The sequence below is a fragment of the Mustela erminea genome, chromosome 2 (assembly GCF_009829155.1).
Source record: "Mustela erminea isolate mMusErm1 chromosome 2, mMusErm1.Pri, whole genome shotgun sequence".
Lineage (NCBI taxonomy): Eukaryota > Metazoa > Chordata > Mammalia > Carnivora > Mustelidae > Mustela > Mustela erminea.
In genome coordinates this window covers 138,818,643-138,838,777 of record NC_045615.1, presented here as the reverse complement: position 1 = coordinate 138,838,777, position 20,135 = coordinate 138,818,643, and the positions used below count along the sequence as shown (strand labels likewise).

Genomic DNA, 20,135 nt, shown 5'->3' with positions numbered 1-20,135 from the left:
TAGAAATACAAACAGTGATCAATTTGTTAGCTAGCATGGCTACTGCAACTGGATATGTTGTGATTATCCGAGGAAGAGTGTTTGGGAGGTACAGCCATTATAAGGGCCCACCTTGCCATAGCACTCCAGTAGGTGAAGAAGGGGATGGAATCACTATGGCTTGGACTATCTGGTTAGGATCACATCTATCTGCTGAAGTCAAGGCAAGCCTGTCCTCCACAATTTTCAAAGCCTGTTTCGCCTCCAGAGTAAGGCTCCTAGGAGAGTCTAGACGGGCATCACCCTTCAGAATATCAAACAATGGTTGTAATTCTCCTGTAGTTATTTTCAGGTAGGGTCGGATCCAATTTATGTCCCCCAATAACTTTTGGAAATCATTGAGTGTTTGTAATTTGTCAGTTCTAATGGAGGCTTTTGAAGGTTTTACCATGGTATTGTATAGTTTCATGCCTAAATAGTCTTTGATGTTGGAAGCCTGTATCTTTTCGGGGGCTATAATTAACTCCCATGAATTTAGCTCCTTTTGTAACATTACTAAGGCTTCTGAAACTGTAGTAGAGTCAGATCCACACAACAATATGTCGTCCATGTAATGGTAACACATTAAATCAGGGTAAGTCTCTCTAATAGGCTGTATGGCTTTAGAAACATATAATTGACACATAGTGGGGCTATTAGCCATGCCCTGAGGGAGGACAGTCCACTCATATCTTTGGTTAGGCTCTGCATGATTAATAGAAGGTAGGGTAAAGGCAAATTTAATTGTATCCTCAGGATGCAGAGGGATAGAGAAAAAGCAATCTTTTATGTCAACCACTATTGATGGCCAGTTTCTCGGTAAGGCGGTTATCATGGGTAATCCCAGCTGTATTGGTCCCATGTTCTGCATTTGCCTATTAATTTCTCTAAGATCATGTAAAAGTCTCCATTTACCAGATTTCTTTTTAATAACAAAGATAGGTGTATTCCAAGGTGAGGTAGAAGGTTTCATATGGCCCGCCTCTAACTGTTCCTGTACCAGGGCTTTAGCAGCTGATAGTTTTTCGCTAGTAAGGGGCCACTGAGGACCCAGCAGGGCGTATCTGTCTTCCACGTTATTTTCATTGCCTCAGTGGCCCTTACCGAAAACCCAGGCCTTGCCCCTTATATTCTGAGGTGAAAGGGATGGTGTCTATTTTACCTTGCTCCTGTTTCCCTAACCCTTTTCCTGGTATGTATCCCATTTTTTGCATCATAGCTATTGATCGGGGGCTGTATATAGTTTCAGTTGTCAGGTGGACGCTCATCTGTTCCAAAACGTCTCGTCCCCAGAGGGAAATAGGAATATTGCAGACATAGGGCTGAAAAGTTCCCCTATGGCCTTCGTCATCCTCCCACTCAAGGGTAGCTGCGCTTTGATCAGGACTTTGAGCGATTCCTAAACCCCTGAGTGTTTGTTTTGCTTGTGTTAGGGGCCATCTCGGAGGCCACTCTTGTTGGCTGATGATGCTCTTATCGGCGCCCATATCCAGTAACCCTAAAAATTTCCTTCCTTGCACTTTGAGGGTAATTATGGGCCTATCAGTCATATCCAGGGTCAGGCATGTTAGGTCAACTCCCGTAGGCCCCAAACCTCTCGTACCTTTTTCTTTTCCTTTACTGGGAAAGGCTTCATGATGGCTAGGGAGTATGAGAAGTTGAGCTATCTTATCTCCTGGGCTAATTGCAGTAACTCCCCTTGGTGAAGACACCAGTATCTTGATCTCTCCCTCATAATCTGAATCTATTACCCCAGGGTGAACTATCAGACCTTTGAGATAAGTGGAGCTTTGGCCAAGTAATAAACCTACAGTACCATGAGGGGGGCCCCCTCTTAGATCGGAGGCCAATGCTTGAATGCCCATCTCCGGAGTTAGGACCATTCGGGCGGCTGCTCTGATATCGAGCCTTGCTGATCCAGAGGTTGCGCGCCTTTCTCCAAGGGAGGATACCATGTCCTGGGCATTTGCATTAGTGCCCCATATATTTGTGTTGGGCCCCGGGGCGCAGGGCCCTGCTTCCCGTTTTTTGAGTAATTGGATTGAATCCAGTTATTCGGTGGCAGGGGATTTCCTTGAATATCTCTCTGGGACCTACATTCATTAGCCCAATGATTCCCTTTACGGCAACGAGGGCACAACCCAGGTGCGGGCTTGACTGGTCTAGGAGGTCCTTTACCCTTTGGACAATCCCTCTTAAGATGACCGTCCCTTCCACAAAGGAAACAAGCCTTGGAAGAACTCCTGGTTCCTCCATTGAAACTTTTTATCCCTTGGGCTACTGCTGCTGCCACAACTTGGCCCTGAACAACTGTATCAGTGATGTCTCGACACACTTTGATATATGTAATCAGGTCCTTAGACTTCCAAGGGCGGATAGCCTCTTTACACCATTTATTTGCTTGTTCATAGGCTAATTGTTTAACAAGGGGCATTGCTTGGTCCACATCCCCAAATATGCGCCTTGCTACTTGGAGCAGACGATCTACAAAGTCAGCATAGGGTTCATTAGGCCCCTGCAACACCTTGGAAAGTTGTCCCTGCAAATCGCCAGAACCCTGTATGGTCTTCCAAGCCCTAGTGGCTGCAGCTGCTATGTGTACATACACCCCTGGGGGGTACCCAATCTGTTTTGTCCCACAAATTGACCTCCTCCCATGAGCATGTCAATATTCCAGTGGGGATTCCCTGACGCAGCGTTACGCCGGGCAGTTTCTGAGCTACACTCTTGCCAAGCAGTTTTCCATATCAAGTATTGTCCACCAGACAGAGTTGCTTTTGCCATGTTAGTCCAATCGTCTGGGGTAAGGTTCATGCTACCGACTGCTTCCAAAAGTGAAAGTGTATAAGCAGCCTGTGGCCCATAAGTAGTGACTGCTTCCTTAAACTGTTTAATAAGTTTGAAGTCTAGTGGTTGATGAAACCTCTGTTGATTTTGATCTTCTAACACTGGGTATGCAAGAGGGGAGGGTTTAGTAAAGTCCGTAATGTCCCTCCATCCTGCATTTCTACATTCTGGACAACCGCATGCCCCTCGGGAGCATGAAGTGTTATATGGTGGCGGCCATTCTGCAGGAGGCGCTATAGGCCTACATTCAGGGGTAGGAATTCTTGACCTTCTGACAGAGGGCGCTAGGGAGTCATATTTTTTCCTGGCTTCTTTGTATGTCTTTCCCTTTAAAGGTTCATTAGGGACTTCCTCTTTTAATTTTAAGTGTGTCATGGCTTCGCCAAGCTCATCTTCAGAGGAGCTCTCCTCTGAATTTTCCCCCCCTCTGCTAGATCCTGCCTTAGAGGCTTCTCTGACCTGCTCCTCGATAACATTTTTAACCATTTTATGGTTAGAGTCTAGCGGAGTGCCGTCAGCCTTAAGCACCTCCGTCAGTAATCCTCCCATCTTAGTAAACTTTGATCCCATTATTTCTTGTCCTATGCCTAGGAACCCTTTTACTTCTCGTCCTACACTTAGGAACTTTCTCACTTCTCGTCCTATACTTAGGAACTTTCTCACTTCTCATCCTATGCTTAGGAACTTTCTCACTTCTCGTCCTATACTTAGGAACTTTCTTATCTGAAATTTTGTGCACACTTACCGGATCGTTGCGTTCACTGAGCACTCCTCGGTGTAGGTTTCAGGTTTCCCGGGTTTCGGCACCACTTGTCGCTCTCGCCAGCAAGAACGACCAGGAGACCTCAGCGAAGCAAGCTTTATTTCTGGGTAGCTGTTGGGATCTCCCTCTCCCCCGCCCATGCATGTCTATATATACCAAGGTTGCACAACCAATCACTCGCAGCCACATAGATACAAAATTTTAAGTTCCGCCTACTGGCTCGCATCCAGCCGCCATCTTAATGGCGTGTTTACTTTCGGGCACTGAAAAAGTCCTGCGGCGGCCGAGACCCCCACGGGCCCAGCCGGAGCAGCTCCGCATCGTCGCCCCCTGGCGGCGGCGACGGCTTGAGGCAGCGGCGGCCGAGGCAACGAGCGGGCACGGCGGAGCCCAAAAGCATCACCGCGCATGCGCTACAAGCCACTCGGGCACCGACAAAGGTGCGTGCCCAGATGAGTACAGGTCAACCTTTTTTACTTTTGTGAATCCTTTCAAAAATTATTCTAGACTCTTCACCACTGTTCCCTGTGTGGTTACAGTTCAAATGAGAGACCTGAGAAATGACAAGTGGCCAGACAAGATATAGAGCAAATAAACTGAGCTATGTGTCAACATTTTCTAAGTCAGGGCATGTGTTCCCCAGTTCAACTCCTAAAAATGAATTCTCATTGCTTAGTGAGATTTTTTTAAAGGGTTTTTTTTTAACACAAAACACAAAGTAATAGTTGCATGGTTTTAATGTACACTGACTTTTCCAGAAATGTGCTTACTATGTAAATCAATGCATGACTAAGATTTTGTTCAAAACTTTATTGGGAGTTGTGCTCCATTTCAGAATATCATATCCAATGCTGTTCATGATATTGCCAATACAATGCTCATTGATCTGCATTTGTAGCTCATGATTACACACAGGGGTAAGCATCTATGATTTCATTTTATCATCTAGGATGGCAAGACCGAAGCCTTCTGACTGAAGCCCATGTTATTAAAAACTGCTTTTCCTTTTTTCTGCTTTGTACTAAAGTTAGGATACTATACTCATTGCTTAAAAGTATATATGCATTTGGGTCATATGGACATGGAATTTTATTTCAGAATAACCAGAACATTTGTTATAAAGGAACACTGAATCTGCAAGCATTGAGAGAACAACTAATCTCATCCAACCTACACACTCTAAAATAAAACTGAGACTCAGAGAGGTGGAGTAACTTGTTCAAGGCCACACAGCCAACTGATGACCAAGCCAGAACTGGAACTACCTAAACACCAAGTCCTCCTTTCAGCAGGCTGCCTCGCCTCGATGCAATGACTACATAAAAACACACAGAGGGAGAAAAATGAGCCTCACACTTGAGAATGAAGTTGGTGACCATTAGACCTAAGGGACAGGGCTGGAGGAGGTCTCTCCTGATCTCTAGCTGCCAGCACAGGGGACAAGATGGTTCAGAGAAGTTCTTGCTTTGGGTTTCTCTTGTTTTGTTTTGTTTTCCACCTAAAAAGCATTAGGTGCTAGTTTAGGCACTGAGTTTGTGCAGATCGAGCTGTGGTCAATTCAGAGTTTCTCTCCAAAAGGCACACAGAGAGAGCAGTCATTCATGAGTCTTGTGTCTAAGACCACATTAAAGTGTGTGGCGGGGAGAGCAGACAAAACATCACTTATCTTGGGAAAGCTACGTTCCGTTATTACATTAAACTTGAACTTTTTCAACAGTCCTTCACAGTATAGAAATCAAGGTATAGCAGCTCAATTTTAAAAATCAATAAATGGGACCCCTAGTTTTCAGCTCCAAGCTTAGACATTTTTAGTCAGATGCTCTTCTTAGGAGGTCTGAATTTGCAAACAACTATGTGGAACAGATACAGCACACGTCCATGTCGTTTCTATATGTAACATGTACATTAAAACTGTATGAAACATTCCCACGAGTTAAACACGAAGTAATTAACATTTCTCTCAAAGCTGGCTTCCAGCCAAATCATTTCTCCCCATTTATGAAGCAAAAACATTTCCTTCGGTAAGGAGCTTTGGCATTGGTACCCAACTAAACCAAACAGGACAGTCGCAAATCAGGAAAAGAGAAGCCAGCCAGTGAACTCGATTCTCTGAAATCAATGCCATCTTCGGGTAGCCCAAAGTCACCGCTACTAGGACAAATTCCCCAGCCTGGGATTAGGGCTGTCTTCCAAACAAAAGAAAATTAAAACACTCAATATTGTTTCTAAGCCTTAAGCTAATACCAGCAATTATAACATTTATGATTCATCTATAAACTAAACTGACTCTGTCTTTTCAACTCCACTTGGCAAATATCCTCAGCTTGAGTTTCTACAGTTGCCACAGAAGAGCCTAGTATTTGAGGATGAAAACCCTGAGGGACTTTGCTTCAAATGAATATGATCCTAAACACCTATGCAATCATTTTTATCAAAGTAATGGAATTTGTATCTCTAAAATAAAATAAAATGCAATATATCTGAAGTTACAAACATGCTAAGCCAAAACATTTAACTCTCCGTGTGGAGGGATACACAGAATTGCATTTTCACATCATCTTTAGTGAGTTCTGAGGCAGGCACAGGAGACAGGCACTGGGGAAGTTGCTGGTGCAGACGTACTGTAGCAAAGGGACACGTCTGGTGGCTTTAAAACCCTAGGAAGAAAAACAAAGAGTTCTTGATTACGGTCACTTTCTTCGACTTTCTTTTGGAAGGACCTAAATGAAAGTGGGGTGACGGATCTGGGTCTACATCGATAAAACCTCTCACTCAGAGGCTCCTGCCATGTCACCCAAGGGACCCGCTAGGGCACCATCAACGGAAGGGCCCGAAAATGAAGGTGTGAGGTAGAGGTCAGAGATGTTCCCTGGGAGGCGAAACATTCATTTTGCTGCACGGGGCTGAGGGTTAAGAAGGGTATCAAAAAGCCGTCTAAACCTTTCCACTTACTCGGCAATCCGCATCTTATTGGAGAAGGGCTCCGGCTTCGAGATATCTGGAAAATACAGAGGAGTCATGTGAATGACACAGGAGATGGAGCTCAAAGAATGAATCCCTTTGACGTTTTATTCCTAAAACCAGCTAAATAGTTGTTCTGAGGCACTTTAGAACTATGATGGTCAACTCTGAAGTTGAGCAATGCGAGTCCTCTTATACGTCCTGAAGTAAATGGGCCCTAAATGTGGTTTCAGTCATGTACATTCAATAAAATCTGGGCTCAGTGGCCTAAGCTGGTTTGTTTGCTTGTTTGTTTGTTTTAATAGCTGCTGAAGACATTGAGATTGGGTGCTCCGTGGCCGTGTCCAATTCAACACTTTCCAGAAAATAGTTATTAATAGTAGTACGATTACCCAATTAAAGCTAAAATGATCCAACGCTCTCTAACAGATCTCTATATAAATCATGTCCTGTGTCCAAAACCCTGGAAAGAATCATTTTCCAAAAAATCTCACCTTTGTTTTCAAAGCAATTTTTTTATTTAAAAACTTTTTTAAATATTTTTTAAAAAATTTTTTTTTAAAAATTTTAAGATTTTATTTATTTGACAGACAGAGATCACAAGTAGGCAGAGAGACAGGCAGAGAGGGCAGGTGGGGGAAGCAGGCTCTCCACTGAGCAGAGAGCCCAATGCAGGGCTCGATCCCAGGACCCTGGGATCATGACCTGAGCCGAAGGCAGAAGCTTTAACCCATGGAGCCACCCAGGCGCCCAAAAAACTTTTTAAATATTTTAATTTAATTTTAAATTAAATTTTAAATTTAAATTAAATTTATTTAATTTATTAATAATGATCATTTTATTTATTATTTATTATATACTTATATATAATTAAAACTATTAATTTATTGATTAAATAAATTCATTAATTAAATTTATAATTTAATTTCATTTAAATTATTTTAAAAATTAAAAAATTTATTTAAAAAATCTTACCTTTGCTTTCACCAAGCAAAATCCATTGCCTATACCAACACACCTGTTATGATTCAGAAATAACTGACTACAAGCAACATTCCTGCTCTGAGCTTTCAAAAACTTTAGACACTAACAAAGATGAAAGCTGTTCTGGATGCATCAAGACCTCATAAGCCAAAAACCAGACTAACTAAAAATATTTGTATTTTATTTTGCAGGTGTACCCAATCACTGTAAGGAAAGGACGGTGGAAAGGGCCAAAAAGTGGGCAGTGGCTTCACCGTTAATAGTATATTTTAGGGGCACCTGGCTGGTTCACTCAGTAGAGCGCGCAACCCTTGATCTCAGGTTCATGAGTTCGAGCTCCACATTGGGTGTGGAACCTACTTTAAAAAAAAAAATGTATTTTATTTTCATCTAAAGTTTAAATTATTTGATTCTCCTTGGGCACAAAGCAGGAAAGAGAAGGGGTGTGAAACATGCATGAGGGGTTTTTTGTGTGTGTTTTTTTAAAAAAATCATTTTATTTGACAGAGAGAGATCACAAGTAGAGAGAGAGAAGGGAAGGAGCAGACTCCCCGCCTAGCAGAGAGCTTGATATGGGACTCGATCCCAGGACCCCGAGATCGTGACCTGGGCTGAAGGCAGAGGCTTAACCCACTGAGCCACCCAGGGAGTCCTGCATGAGGGTTTTATTGCGGGGACACTGCCCACCAATAAGTAAGCCTTCCAGTGAGAGTCCAGAGGAAAAACTTGCCCTGTCTGTGAATGCTTGAGGTGTCTAATACTGCTCTTTGGTAAGCCATGTCATCTTAGAATAAGGAGATTGAGGTTCTTGCAGGATAAAATTCTCAAGATTTCTTTTTTATTTTTCAGTCCATTAAATGCACTATCCTTTTGCTTTTACCCACCATAAATACTTATTCATGAATATGGATGTCAGTTATATTAAAATCTCTATGAGGAAAGATCTGTGTCAGATACATGCCTTTTCCATTCTCAGGCTATTTCCTTTTTCTGGATATTCCTCCTTAATTTCCCAGCTCATTGAAATTCCATCCATTCTAAAAAACCAAATCAAGTACCAATTTGCCCATGAACCCCTTCCTCACTACCAAGTCCAAAAAAGAGTCCCTATCCCCTCTATGGCTGTAGTCCTTCATGCCTCTTGCATGGATGGTGGCATATACCACACTTAGTGACTTTGTTGAAATCATGTTGCTCTTCCTATACTGAAACCCATTCAGGGAAGAGACCATATTTTCATCATGTTTGTGTCCCCTCCCTGCAAATCTAGCATCCATCAGAAAAGGAAATGATATTTGTTAAAGAGCATGTTGAAGTAATAGATGTTCACTAAACTGAGAGAAGTAGACCTTATTAACGGAGGGTGGTGGTGGTTGTTATTTTATTTTGTTTTACAGAGGAAGTTTTAGAAGTTTAGGCATGAGTTGCATGACTAGAAATAATTCCAGATAACTGGAGCCCTGCCAACTACAGTTCTCCTCCACCACTCTCCCTAAAACAAGACTGAACAAATATTTAAAAAATTTTTATTCGAAGGAACAGCAAATTACTAGCCGATTTGGTGTCCAGATGTCTTGATCCAGTCCTGTACTCAAAAGGCATTGACTAAATATTATTTGTTGAATAAATCAACAGTGGTGAAGCATAATAATGTTTTTGGTTTTCAAAAATGTTTTTGCTGTTATTTTTTTTTTGACAGAGGTATTAGTAATCCTCCCAAGAACTAATACACAAGGAGACCAATGTTACTCTTCCTACTTTGAAGTGTGGAGGAAAATTAATACCTACAATGACCTTTATAACTGAAATCCAGACCATTTGAGCAATTTCTCAAAACTTGTGCAATAAGCTGAAGAGAAACCGAGGACCTGTGTTTGGGTCACTCCATCCTCTGTTCAGAAGACTGTGTCTCTTTCCCATTTTCATTCCAAAACAAAAATAAAACTATGAAATATGCAAAGTCTATTATTCTTTGAGGTAATTAAGGAAAATATAACCTCTACTTCCTTCTTTCTAGAATGATAAATTTCTTAGAGCGAGGTAACATAAAAATCAGTTTGGGGTTATTGCAACAGGTTCTCTTTCTACCTATAGACTTATAATCCCTTCTTGTAGAGGTGACTGTTGGAGATAAGAATGTCAACCATAACATGCTTTGCATAAAAATTATTAGATATATACCGTGCTTAAACCAATACGGCTACGAGGGCAGACGGGGCTTAAACTCCTGCTTCGACATCGACTTACAGATCGCACCGAATTCCACTAAAAAGAGAGAGAGAGAAATAGTAATTTGTGAAAGCTCGCATGGCTTCAAACAATATGCAATCCCATGGACTAGGAGGTTTTCCTGATACGATTACACTTGCCCATTACTGGGCACCAATCAGCATGAGACACAGACTTCACATCCTACAGCTACTCAATATTTAACAGTCACTTCAGGGTGTTTCTCAGATAAAACCCCATCACAGTGAACTTTGAGATACTCAAAGTCTTGGTGCTAGAACTTAATTTTGATGAGTAAATCATTAGAAATTACATTCAAGCTTATAAGTGTCAGAGAATGTAAGCCCAATGTGGGCAGGGATTTGGGTCTCTTTTGTTCATTGTTGAATCGTAATAGTCAAAAGTGACTATTGAATAAATGAATACTGTTGGATGAAATGAATTAATGAATGAAGGAGGGAGGGGGGAATCAACATGGCTGCCCATCTACTAATGAAAATAATGAATAGGAAAACTATATATTAACTATAAATAGATCTTACTAGCAAAATCCTTCTTACAAATTTCCCTTCATTCAACTATTTCTTTTATTCCAAGTACTTCCTTTTAGGGTTTTCACATTTTGTTTTAGGAGTTTAAGCTGGGGAAAACGTTGGTGATATGTTTGAGCAGATGAAGAAGGAAATTAAAATGCCTACTTGATGTAGGATATGCAAATAGTGGCTATTTCCTCTCCCTCCCTTCCAAATTGCACTACAGAGAGTCCACAATTAGAATTTCTTAACAGAAAGTTATAGTTGCAGGAGCAAGGAGCATGTTTTATGAGTTCATTCATCATAGACCATGGTGGCTGTCAGATCAACCCAACCCAATTTCTGTAGGTTCAACTTTCATAGTACAGAATAGTTTATTGAGATACTATTCACTACAGTGGAATGTTTAAGCTGCAAAAACCCTTAAGTTCTTTTAAAATACTCTACTCCTATTCTCCCTTATGTTAGGAAAAATGCCACTGAAGCCCTTCTCTATTCTCTCACTCAAAGAGAACGGGATCTGAGCCAACCCAGATGGTGGCTTTACGCTGGACTGAAGAGCTTCCCTTTAGAATTCACTTAATTCTTTCTAGGAGGGGTAGGATAAAAACTCCATTGTGTGAACTACATGGAATACCCAAGCCCTCGTAGCCACCCAGCCCCCACCACAACACACATTAATACACTTTCATAGCTACAACTCCATTTGGAAGGCTGCTCAATTATTTACCACGTTCAAAACATTTTACAACCAATGCACACAGGAAGTAACCCTCCAAAACTGATGGGCTACTCTCTCCCCACCTCCTCTGCCTTCTTTTTTTCATCCCTCCCCCCCTCCCTATACATCATACCAAGGAGAGAAAAGCAGCACATTCATCGTTTCCCAACATGGATAATCGTCAGTAAAAATTTGGCCAACTGCTTCCTGAAAGTTAATTGATCACTTCCCAAAGCTTAGAATTATAGAGGGCCTCCAATAAGACAAGCTCAAAGAGCTTTGCCTTTATAATAACATATTTCTAAGATGGAGGAGGCAAATATGACTAGTTTCATCTTATAAAGAAAGCAACAGACAAAGAAGTCACTGCCAGGAAATTATGAAGAATCATGGACGAATCAAAGAAAGGAATCTCTTCTTTCCCAACCAGTCTGTTTCCTCTCCTTTATATGAAACCTTATCAAGCAACTTTAGACTTCTTCTATAGAATCTCTGGGTTTATAAATGTTCTCGAACTTGTGAATCAAACACTTGGGATGAATTGTCACTATGCAAGGCCACCGTACAAAAGCCCCTCTCTTGGTGACAGCTTCTCCCTTCATAATGACACAGTCATTCTCCATGAGAGCAGGCCACACGTGATAGAGGACCAAGGGAGCAGTGAAATCAGAGTCATAGCTGCGACGGTACCTATTTTAAACACACAAAAGAACAAAATAAAGGTTAAGTGATGATGCAGTATAACTGGAGGTCATCAGTGTAAGTTTTCATTTTTTATTATGCTCAGTCTAGATGAATATGGATCCTGATTCTGTTACCAAAGAGATGGTTGTGGGCTCTTAGAATAGCAACCAAGGATAGACTCAACATGGACTCGCATAGAACAAGCTAGGTCAGGCTAAACACATTCCTTCTTTTTTCAGAATTACAAGTTACCATTCAGGGAAACACAGGAGACAGAGACCATCTGAAATCCTATAGGTATCCTGAAAGATTTCTCATGATCTCCTTGTGGACAAAATAAGAGAAACGTAGGTGGATGATAGACTTAAGTAGGTGGGTTAGAAACTGGTTCAATGATCATACCCCAAAGTGAAATAACTAATGAGTCCATAAAACCTTGAATTCGGCTCTCTCTCAATCTTTTGATAAGTAACATGTTCACCAATGACCTTCATGAACTGTAGGTAAATCACTCAAAGGCTAGGGATGGGTAGGAAAAGAGAAACAAATGACAATATTAAGAAATAGCTCAGCAGGGGTGCCTGGGTAGCTCAGGGAGCTAAGCCTCTGCCTTCAGCTCAGGTCATGATCTCAGGGTCCTGGGATCGAACCCCACATTGGGCTCTCTGATCATCAGGGAGCCTGCTTCCCCCTCTCTCTCTTTCTGCCTGCCTCTCTGCCTACTTGCAATCTCTCTCTCTCTGTCAAATAAATAAATAAAATCTTTTAAAAAAAATAGCTCAACAGACAGGAACAATAAGTTGAATATAATAAGACACAGTGTGGTGTGGATACATATGAGGTTCTGTAATTGAGTCCAAAAAGCATATAATTGCACAAATAGAGGTGATAAAAGACTTAATCATGGTACAAGTAAACAACAGATTTCAGTTGAACTCAAAATGTTCAACAACAGTGTTATATAAGAAAAAAAAAAGCAGAAAACACTACTACAAATTAGCTGGATTGACAGAGAATAAGAATGGAAAAGGTATTAGTTTCTCTAAACTCCTCCATTCAAAGCAGGGGACTACATTCAGTGTAGACACTTAAATAGGAATACTCAAAAGAGCATGGCGCACAGGCCAAAGAAACTGCTCTATCAGGAAGTCTCAAATCCCGTTTATATGGAAAAACCCAAAGCCATGAGGCCAGAAGTAGGAAGATATGAGGAATTGCTTCAAATAAGTGAAAGGCTGCCAGGGTTATTTGTGTGTGTTTTTTGGTTTGTTTGTTTTTTTAAAGGTTAAACTTGTTCTGTGACATCCTCCAAGTAGAACCAAATAGTCATTATTAGGAAAACCAGTTTCAGCTCCACAACCTTCCAGAGGTATAGGTTACAGACTGCTCCACAAAGCAACACCTTCCATCTGATTAAAGGCACGGAAGCACGAGACCCCCAGAGGTCTGTGAAATGTGCAGATTCCATAAACTAAAGTGCATGAACATTTCTGAGTGGTTCTATGTGTTCTGCAAAGGAGAAAGGAATACGGGAAGAGGATTGAAAATAATATGTTCTGTAAGAAAATCAAAAAGGTCAATTGCAGTGTAATGTTCTAATAGCAGCTCTTCCATGAGTGGACACGTGTTAGGAGCGATGATCTGAAAGAAACCAGCAACAGGGCAATGGCAGGAAAATATGGCAAGCTAGATGGCCATCGGAAACACCATTATTGTGATTTGGATAAGCAAAAGAAAGGTATGTAGTCTTTGTCATCAGTAGCTCGTAGGGACATTGGGCCACCACCGTCTATCTAAACAAGACCAAGAGCTAACATTCCCTGAGCGCTCACTACATGCCAAGCAGTGTCCTTTTCTGTTTTCTTTTTTAAGATTGTATTTATTTATATGAGACAGAAAGAAAAAGTGCACAAGCAGGGAGGAGGAGTAGAGAGAGAGAGAGAAGTAGGCTCCCCAATGAACATGGAGTCCAATGTGGGACCCAATCCCAGGACCCCAAGATCTTGATCAGAGCTTAACCGCTTAACCCACTGAAGCACCCAGGCGTCCCCATGCCAAGCAGTGTCCTAAGTACTTTCTCTGAATAAGTTCAACTAACATTCTCCAGGCCCAGGAAATAGGTATTATTATTTCCCCCATCTGACAGAGAGGGAACTAAGAAACAGAAAAATAAAGTAGCATGCCCCAGGTTATAGAACTAATTAGTGGGAGAGCTGGGATTTGATCCCAAGCAGCTCGATGCCAGAGCCTCAAGCCTCACAGTGTTCTTAACTACTAGCTTGGCCTCCTCCCATTAACCTCCAGCTGTATCATAAGATCCCATAAAGTTTCAGTAAAATGTTTTAAATTAATTTAATTTCTTCTCATTTACATAGGAAACATCTACCACGTAAAAGCTGATAGAAATCCAATGGTCCTGATGAGTCTCAAACGCTGGTGTGCGCAAGGAACACCTGGGTGTTTGTTAAATGGCAGATTCTTCAGCCCCACTCCAAACCTGCTGCATAAAATAGCATGGGGTGTGATCCAGGAGCCCGCCTTTTTAACAAGACTTGAGTAATTCTGACACAAGTGATATATCTCTGTGCCCGACTTGGAGACACCCAGCCAAAATACTCCAGTAGGAACCGGTAAAAAGGAATACACATTCATGTTCCTTTTTTGAGTGTTTTTAGGGCAGCCCCTTTTCTTAGTGTTCCAGACAGGTTCCGGGTACTCATTAGCTCCCCCCAAGACCAATATAGCCCGAGGAAATGATAACATCACCTCTGAGTCACATTTGACTGGGAAAGAGACCGAGGCCAGGAGAGGGGTCTGCCCTGTGGCATCTGCCCTGTGGCATCTGCCCTGTGGCACAGAGAAGCACATGGCAGGGACCGGAAGTCAGCTCCTGTCTGTTGATTCCCCACCCAGAGCTCTCTTCCTTAAATTGCTTCCAGGCAATAGAGAAAAGGTTATTTATTGTTTAAAAAAACAAAAATCCCTTAGCTTGTGCTCTTATGTCTCTTACTTGCAATCATTAAAAATTTCTCCGTCCGCCCCAAATGCAATATCTAGGGGTGGGTCTAAAGCCTGCATGGCAAAGGCAATACAGCATATCTCCTGGATGAAGTTGCTGAGGAGGCAAAAGTCAACTTCAGGAGGAAATGAAATCTTGGGATTGACATTCATGGCTCGGATCACATCCTGGAAAACAAAAAGAGGGCATCCCCTTGTTACCAACCTGTGACAAGAAGGTCCAAAAGGGGTTATGATGGGTTGGGGGGGGTGGGGGCAGGGAAAGAGCACATGGGTGAAGATACTGTAGACTAGGAAACTAGTTTGTAAACTAGGAAAGCTGCACACGTGCTAAAGGAGAAAGAGTCCCTACTGGGGAAAGAGGAAAGATGATGCAGAGGACAAATGGCGTACTAAAGGCCAAGAGGGTCTCTCCCCCACCTCCACCAAACTAAAAGTAAATACACTGAGTGGCTTTTATTCATTATTTCCTCAATTTTCTATTCTGGGCAAGTACAGGAAGTGCCAACTTGTCCCTAATCTAGAATAACAGCAGTTATAATAGCTTGGGCCTATTGGGTATTTGCTATGTGCCAAGTCTTATGCTAAGCAAATTACTTGCTTGTTTTTCACTTAATCCTCTCAAGAACTCTTGATGGGGTCATGGCCATTGTGGCTCCCATGTAAAGCACCAACAGGTGAAGTAAATGTGCAAGGTCAGACAGCTAGGATGTGGCACAGCCAGGGTGCGAGTCTACACTGACCTTCCTCAAAGCCATGGCTCTTAAGCCCTATGGTATTCTAGTTCCAGTCTTAAGAACCCATCCAAAGACTAGAACTATAAAGGTCAGACTATTTTTTTTCCCCATAAAAGTCTAAGAAAGAGCCAATAATGACCAGTTCTACAAAGTCAGTTGGCCGCTGCTCATTTCTGATATCCCGTCACATAAAAGCAATCCTGAGCCCTGGGTGGATTTCTGAGTTATTGGTCTTCCATATGAAGAGCAGCCGCAGAACACCAGTCTCACTAAGAGACCCAACACTTACGTTAACACTGCTTTGGGAATCATATAGATCAAGATGACAAATGATATAATCCGAGACAGCATCTTCAAAGTTATTCGACCCCGCGAGAGACGGTGTCAACGATTTCCTCACGCGGATCTTGAAATGTCTGAATGCCATCTTAGCTACATGGAATGCCTCCTGCATGTAAAAATGCAGCCAATTTATTAGGTAGAAGAAGGGGAGTAAAAAATCCAAAGTAAGAGAAGAAGAAAGAATACCCACCAAAAATTCAACATCGTGGGGGTCTTCTGAACATTAAATACAGTTGATCAAAACTAATTTTAGTCTGGGAGAAAATACGTACCTCAATTTTGAAAAGTACATAAATACATCTGTGACTATGCATGTTCATCTATTTCAAGACAGTTGATCATTGTTCCAGTAACCTCAAGTTCGAGAGGCAGCACAGTGCAGAGGTTCAAGGAAACAGATCGTCTGTGGTTAAATAAACACCTAAAAAGTGCTGATTAGGGGGCGCCTGGGTGGCTCAGCTGGTTAAGCACCAGACTCTTGATTTCGGCTCAGATCATGATCTCAGGGTCATGGGATCAAGCCCCATGCATCTTTCTTTACTCCTTCTTCTGTGCTTAGCAGAGTCTGCTTCTCTCCCGATGCCCTTTCTCTTTCTCGCTCAGATAAGTAAATAAATCTTTTTTTTTTTTTTTAAGTGCTGGTTGATGCTATGATCCCACCACAATGTCATATTACTGGTCCAAAAATGAAATTATCAATCTGTGTTTACGTTATACAAAGACACATATCAAGTATCCGGCAAGTTTCCTGGCGTATATTGATTCAACAAACATTTATTAAATGCCTGTTATGTAGTAGGCACCGAGGAAACTCAGTTATGCATGAGAGACATGGCCGTTAAGCTTACAGAACCTTCACCAACTTCTTAATGAAATGAACCACGGTTGGCAAACTTTTTTCTGTAAAGAGCCAGAGATTAAATGTTTAAGGCTTGCCTAAAATACATAGTCTTTTGTCATATTATTTTTTTACACTCATCTAAAAATGTAAAACCATTCTTATATTCTTAGCTCTTAGGTGGTATTTTCCTTAGAACTAAAGGGCAGGACAAGATCTGGCCCTCAGATCATAGTCTGCGGACTCCTGAAATAAATTAATAATACAGGATAACACTCAGTAGACTCTGATAATTCTGCTCTCACACCAGTGTTTCCTTTTGTTTTTAAATATTAACTGTTTTTCTCATTTCTCATAATGGACCCTTACTATCTCAGTAAGGTACCCACAGAACAAATACCTTTGCTTTGAGAACTAAGGATTCTATATGAGCCCTTTTAATCTGCCATCCTCAAGTAGCTCATGTCCTAAAAGTTTTAGTAACTACTCTTAGTTCAATAGACAGAAGAGTTAACACAATCAGCCTTCTGATTTGAGAAGGAAAGGAAATCAGTTGGAAGACTGGTGCAAATCAACATAGTTTATATTCATAGTTTATATTCATCTGAGATAATCCTATATTTATGGATACTTCTTCAACAAATGCCTGGGCGGTATAAGTATTCATATATATGAAGAGTTCTTGACTGAAAAATTAGTCATCCCAAATATTTGTAACTGGAGGAAGGAAGAAATAAGCAAGCAAATGGAGATCCTACCCTCCCTCTGTGACCTCAGGTCCAGGCTGTCCGTTCAGGCTGTAGGGTCCGGTTTAGCCAGCACCTTCTTATCGCTGCCCACCCCGCCCCCGCCCCCGCCCCCGCCCCCGCCCTCCAAGGCGCCGCCCCACCGGCGTCACCTACCACGGTGGCGATGTAGATAATCCGCTGCACGGTCTCGGCTTTGTCAATGCAGCGCCGCAGCAGGCACTGCGCGTCCAGGCGGGCCTGGGAATAGGCGTCGCTGAACCGGGACAAGAGGGCAGCCTTGCGCGCCACGTTGGACATTTTGGCGCGATTCGGGGATGGGGTCCTGATCTTCACGACGGCGGCAGAGGGACTGGTGGACCGGCTGCGGCTGCGGCTGTGGCTGCGGCTGCGGCTGTGGCTGTGGCTGTGGCTGCGGCTGTGGCTGTGGCTACGGCTGCGAGGGCCAGGGCTGGGAGTCCGGCTCCTGGCGGACCTGTTGGCAAGCAAGAAGCAGCAGGAGAAGCACTGGGATTCGCTTCTGGCCACGGGAACAGCAAGTGACACCCAGGAGCCGCGCGCCCTGGCAGGGGAAGCAGCTGCCCCCGCGAGCTACCAGGCGTCAAGTACACGGTCATGCGCTCTCTATCTGCACGGGGACTTGGCTCCTCACTTATCCTTTAAGCAGCCCTTGGAGCTCAACATGGATTGTTGGCCATTCTAAAGCCAAGGAACCAGAGGCTCAGAAAACTAAAGTAACACCGCCAGCAAGCCAGAATTAAAGAGATCAGCTTCTCAGTATTTCGTACCCCAGCCTTGGGGTGCTAACATATCACAGAGGCTTTAGGGTATAAAACGGGATGAACACTCAACCATGAGGAAGATGTGTGTTCTCGTTCTATGGCGGTGGGGCCATTCACACTCATTTCTCTTCTCCAGATCCCGAGTTCTCACCGGCGACAGGTTCGCCCGATTTCTGGGCGGGAGTGGGGAATGAAAGATCCGGTGAGCTAACACATGCGGAAGCACTTGGTGAATTTTAAAGCCCTGCATCTTGAATAGTATCGCTACGAGTACAAGACAGATTATCAAAGGAAATGGGCCGCCAAGGAGGGAAGTGGTGGAGAAACTAGGAAGCAAACGGTAATGCGAGGCCCGTTTTGAAGCTGGAGAAAGGCGCAAAAGCCCTGGGCAGTATCCGCCAATTTCTACGGCGCAAGAAATACTGTCACCACGGCCGATCCCAAGCTATGAATGTGACATCACACTGAACTTGGAGGGAGACAGAAATGCACAGAATCAGGTCTTGGGAGCCAGCACAAGCTAGTACCAACTGATCATGGCAGAATCACTCCCCAGAATGCAAGGCTAAGGTGGCATTTAGGGAAATGGGCACCAGGTATGGGAGTGGCTCCAATAGCTTGGGTCAGGGCTCACTGTGGGGCTGAGGGAGGTGGTGGGTGGTAAAAAGAACAAGGAAATGGTCCCAGAGAAGCATCCTGCTCTGTCCTCATGGAACTCCGAATGACCTGTCTTAACATTCTGTTCATCAATAGAAAGGGATGTCACAGAACACTCACCCACACACTCCATCAAAAAGTAAAATGACCGGTGCTCATCCCAGAGAGGGGACTCCCAGGCCTCAGAGAACAGGACGCTCCTATTATGGAACATTCTTCCAGCACGGGCACCATGCACGCACGATAGGCCCACCTGAATCTGCTTTCAAGCCACATAACTCTGTTTCATTCCTTGGGCTTCCATGTCAGCCCCCAGTTAATTAGGGCCCAAGCGCTGACAATCCCGGAGGTATTTTCTCTCTCTGGAAGGGTGCAGTTAGAGAAAACAATCCCTCTGCAATTCTAAGTTTCCTATACTGTGGGGGTTTGGGTACAAAAGGTCATTTTGGGTTTTTTTGTTTTTTTTTTTTTCCCCCAAGCCACGCTTTTACCACTACCAAAAAGCACTTAAAGGAAAAGATCTGTGAGAATGTGTCTGACCTTCCTTGAAGTGCAGATTTTTCAGCAGACAAAACCGCTATCTCGTCCTTCAGTGTTCGGAGCTGTTTCTCATAATCGGAAATCACTTCGGGCCGCTGCTCTGAGCCCCGCTTGTCAATGCCTCGCTGGTCCAGCCTCCTCTGCTCAGAGGTCCTCGGTTCGGAGGCTCTAGGCTCCGAGCACCGGTGCTCTGTGCTTCTGTGTTCTAAGTTTCGGTGGCGGGAGTCCTCCTGGATTTGAAGAGATTTAAGCCTGAACAGAAAACAAAAATTGAGGAAAGAAAAGAGAAAGGGGGGGAGGATGGAAGAAAGATACCAGCAACGACTGGCATACCTAACACACAGAGGCTACTCTACTTAGCAATGCCTTTCCTGCGTTGGACTACTCTGATGGAAACACAGGAGGAACAAAAACCAATCAGAAAAGAGCAGAATTGCCAGGGTCAGAGGGCCACCCCACATCTGCAGCTTGCATGAAAAAGGCTCCTGAAAAAGGAATACATAGGCAGATTCTTCAGCAAAAGCAGAGTGGGCCTATAGTCACGCTGTCCTATGTTAGGCTGATCCTAACTGCACAGAGTCTGGAAGCACTGGACCTCCAAAACCTAGGTCCTGAAGCTGGCCAAAGATACAATCTCCGATCTTCATTGGCTCTTTGATTCTCGGAGCAGATGGAATGGCTGGGGGCGGGGGGAGGGGGGATGACAATGGAGATGCGGTAACATCCACAGTACTA

The 20,135-nt window shown here is 43.2% G+C and overlaps 1 protein-coding gene across 3 annotated transcripts in view; it reads right to left on the bottom strand.

Annotated features, from left to right (window-relative positions):
- Positions 1-4,132: 4,132 nt before the first annotated feature.
- Positions 4,133-20,135, bottom strand: part of SPATA18 (spermatogenesis associated 18) — a 38,962-nt gene continuing 22,959 nt past the window's right edge. For 2 of the 3 annotated variants that reach the window (XM_032334283.1, XM_032334284.1), the window contains 8 exons: positions 19,401-19,652; positions 17,578-17,896; positions 15,785-15,943; positions 14,751-14,926; positions 11,623-11,746; positions 9,755-9,838; positions 6,581-6,626; positions 4,133-6,285 (listed from right to left, as the gene is read on the bottom strand). In XM_032334283.1, the coding sequence (XP_032190174.1) occupies positions 6,278-6,285; positions 6,581-6,626; positions 9,755-9,838; positions 11,623-11,746; positions 14,751-14,926; positions 15,785-15,943; positions 17,578-17,896; positions 19,401-19,652 (1,168 nt within the window). In that variant the 3' untranslated portion in view covers positions 4,133-6,277. Of the gene's footprint in view, positions 6,286-6,580; positions 6,627-9,754; positions 9,839-11,572; positions 11,747-14,750; positions 14,927-15,784; positions 15,944-17,577; positions 17,897-19,400; positions 19,653-20,135 lie in introns of those variants that run through there. The other variant, XR_004283455.1, reaches the window with a different exon arrangement.